Here is a 2,985-nt window from a genome sequence, read left to right on the forward strand (position 1 = left end):
CAAGTTGCTCGCCATCTGTCACTACAAGTCGACGCTACAAGTGCTTGGGTGACTCTTTTCATTGTTGCAAGTTCGCCGGTCGCCGTCAGATGCCAGAGTTGATGGCCGCCGCAGGTGGTAGGGTGTGAGGGTTAAGACTTGAGAGGAGTGAGGAGTGAGGAGGGAACTCGGGAACCCTAAAGGCTAAACCAAATAAGGGACTGGGATTGGGATTCGAAAATCGAACTGATTGGGATATAATTGGCATTTTATTTTTTGTTTTTTATTTAAAACATTAAAAATAAAAATATTAACTCACGAACCGCTGCCCGAGTCAAACGATTTAGTGGTCCGACTGCCCGGGTCAACGGTTTTTTGACTTTTCAGCATTTTTTTCAAATTTCCGGTTTTTATTAAAACTGGACCCGAATGGCTGACCGGTTACCGGTTTTCTGCTCCGACCATCCGGTCCGGTCTGGTTTTGAAAACCATGCTGAATAGACTTGCGTTTCAGCTCAGCCAAAGTATCCACAGTCCAAGCAGTTAAACGTATTTGGGTCATTTGAATATAATCCGAATCACAAAGCAACTCAAAAGTCGAAACAACAAAACGGAAATTGAAATTGGGAATACTGTGTGAACATACAAACGATGTAACCATGCTTTGAACCGTCCATTTGGAATCCTAGATCCATGCCAATACACCGTATGATTGTTATATTCCTTAATTCCAACTCCCAAGGGTCAACGATATGCGGATGGGAATAGGGGAATCTTTTCGACAGGTGCTGTATTTTAATTGGATTAGTAGAGAAGAGAGTAGATTAAAATTTGTAGGAAATCCGAACACAATATTTTCCACCGACAATGCTGCATTAAAGCTATCGCTTTTCTCTCGGCCCAGATCAAACGGAGAGGTAACGAAGCAAAGGTATAGAAAGGAAACGAAGCTCCAGTCATGTCCGACAACAATTCCTCTCTTTCCCAGCAACGGTAAGCAACAGAAGACTTTGCTTCTTAATTTTATAGTGAAGTCTTACAATCAGATTATTTGGTTTCAATTTTCAGCCAGAAACTGCTTTGGGTTCATTTCTGTACATTCGATCTACAACTAAGCAACTAAAAATCTCACCACCAGAGAGATCAATAAAACCCATGTGAGATGTGCCTTCAGACCAGTCATGCATGGCATACTCTTTTCTGTATGCTTACCTTTACTATTCAATCAGATCAGAAGAACTTTACCTTGAAAACCTTCTGGTTTGTGGGGTGGGAGCGAGCTTTCCCTAAAGCAGGGCTCTTGGTTTTGGGTTAGAAGTATATTCTCTTGCTTGAAAAGGGATGGAACTCTAGGTGAGCAAACTTCAAGTTGGGCTGTGACGATAAGCTCGTCCGCTAGCTCCGCCTTCACTCTGTACCGACTACTCATTGCCTTCTTGAACAAATCCCATTTCTAGAAAGAACTGGTTCTGCCCCCAAGTCACCCATGGAAAGGATATTGAATTTTGCTGATACTCCAGTGACGCCATTAAAGTCCACTTCCCGGTGGAACCCACTCAGAATGGGTCCTCACTCCTCACGTTGAGAAGCGGCGTCACTTGAGCTCAAGCCACAGCCTTTAGGAGGGTAAGAGTACTCTGATTTTAACACTACTACTGAAGTAAAAAAAAACTTGAATCAACGTTTTGTTTGTGTGTGGGGATGGGAGCTTTGAATGACTCCAAAAGCTAGACAGTTCAATGGTGATCAGAAAAGCTTAGTTTTGCTGTAGAGTCCTGGACTGGATAACAATTAATATCTTGTACTATCATTTCATTCATGTCTCATCTCAACTCTATTTGCTATAGTTCCTCATCAACCTCATTTGACAGAGTTCTCACTTTCACCCTTTTAGTGTCTGTAAACCAAGATAAATTTTTTTGTCAATTACATCGAACCTTATCTATTCATATAACAGATTAGCAGGGAAGGTGGCACTGGTTACGGGCGGCGCCACCGGCATAGGCGAAGGCATTGTCCGTCTCTTCCACCTCCACGGCGCCAAAGTTACCATAGTTGATGTACAAGATGAGCTTGGCCAGCGGCTATGTGAGGCACTGGGAAGAGACCTAAATGTATGTTTCATACATGGTGACGTTACAATTGAGGATGACATACGCCGTGCCGTCGACCTCACCGTCGACAAGTTTGGCACACTTGACATTATGGTTAACAATGCCGGAATTTCAGGCCGGCCCTCGGCCGATATCCGAATAGTCGAAATATCTGAATTTGAGAAGGTGTTTGATGTGAACGTCAAAGGTGTTTTCATTGGAATGAAGCATGCCGCGCGCATCATGATCCCAAGATCCAAGGGGTCCATCATTTCTCTTGCTAGTGTGGCCAGTGCCATTGGGGGTCTTGGGCCGCACCCTTACACTGGGTCCAAGCATGCAGTTGTGGGCCTTACTAAGAGTGTTGCAGCAGAGCTTGGGGCACATAGGATCCGAGTGAATTGTGTCTCACCCTATGCAGTGGCTACAAACTTGGCACTGGCACACATGCCTGAGGCAGAACGGACAGAGGATGCCTGGGCCGGATTCCGGGCATTCACTGCCCGGAATGCCAATTTAGAGGGCATGGAATTGACTGTGGATGATGTTGCCCATGCTGTGCTTTACCTAGCCAGTGATGAGGCACGGTACATCAGTGGGTTGAACCTGATGGTCGATGGCGGGTTTGCATGTACAAATCACTCGCTTCGTGTATTCCGGTGACAATAGGGTTCTTCGCTGCACGGCTGGGTGTCATATCCATTGTTAAATCATGTGCAAAACACTTATTATCCCACTGCTCAAATTTGGAAGTTGGGTTTTGTTTTGGTTTTGGTAATCTTCACCTAGTTGAATTTGAGTCATTGTTTTAGTGAAATTCAAGTTCTATCAAGGCGGGCTATCCTGTTCTATGAAGAGGATCATCCAAAGATTTTTGTAAGATCTGAGACGAGGCCATAAGAGTTAATTCATT

The 2,985-nt window shown here is 44.4% G+C and overlaps 1 protein-coding gene across 1 annotated transcript; it reads left to right on the forward strand.

Annotated features, from left to right (window-relative positions):
* Positions 1 to 812: 812 nt before the first annotated feature.
* Positions 813 to 2,985, forward strand: ABA2 (NAD(P)-binding Rossmann-fold superfamily protein). The gene is made up of 2 exons (XM_010279306.3): positions 813 to 972; positions 1,937 to 2,985. The coding sequence occupies exons 1-2, from the start codon at positions 938 to 940 to the stop codon at positions 2,733 to 2,735; spliced, it is 834 nt and encodes a 277-aa protein (XP_010277608.1). The 5' UTR covers positions 813 to 937; the 3' UTR covers positions 2,736 to 2,985.

This window comes from Nelumbo nucifera, chromosome 2, assembly GCF_055504915.1.
Source record: "Nelumbo nucifera cultivar China Antique chromosome 2, China Antique-T2T, whole genome shotgun sequence".
Lineage (NCBI taxonomy): Eukaryota > Viridiplantae > Streptophyta > Magnoliopsida > Proteales > Nelumbonaceae > Nelumbo > Nelumbo nucifera.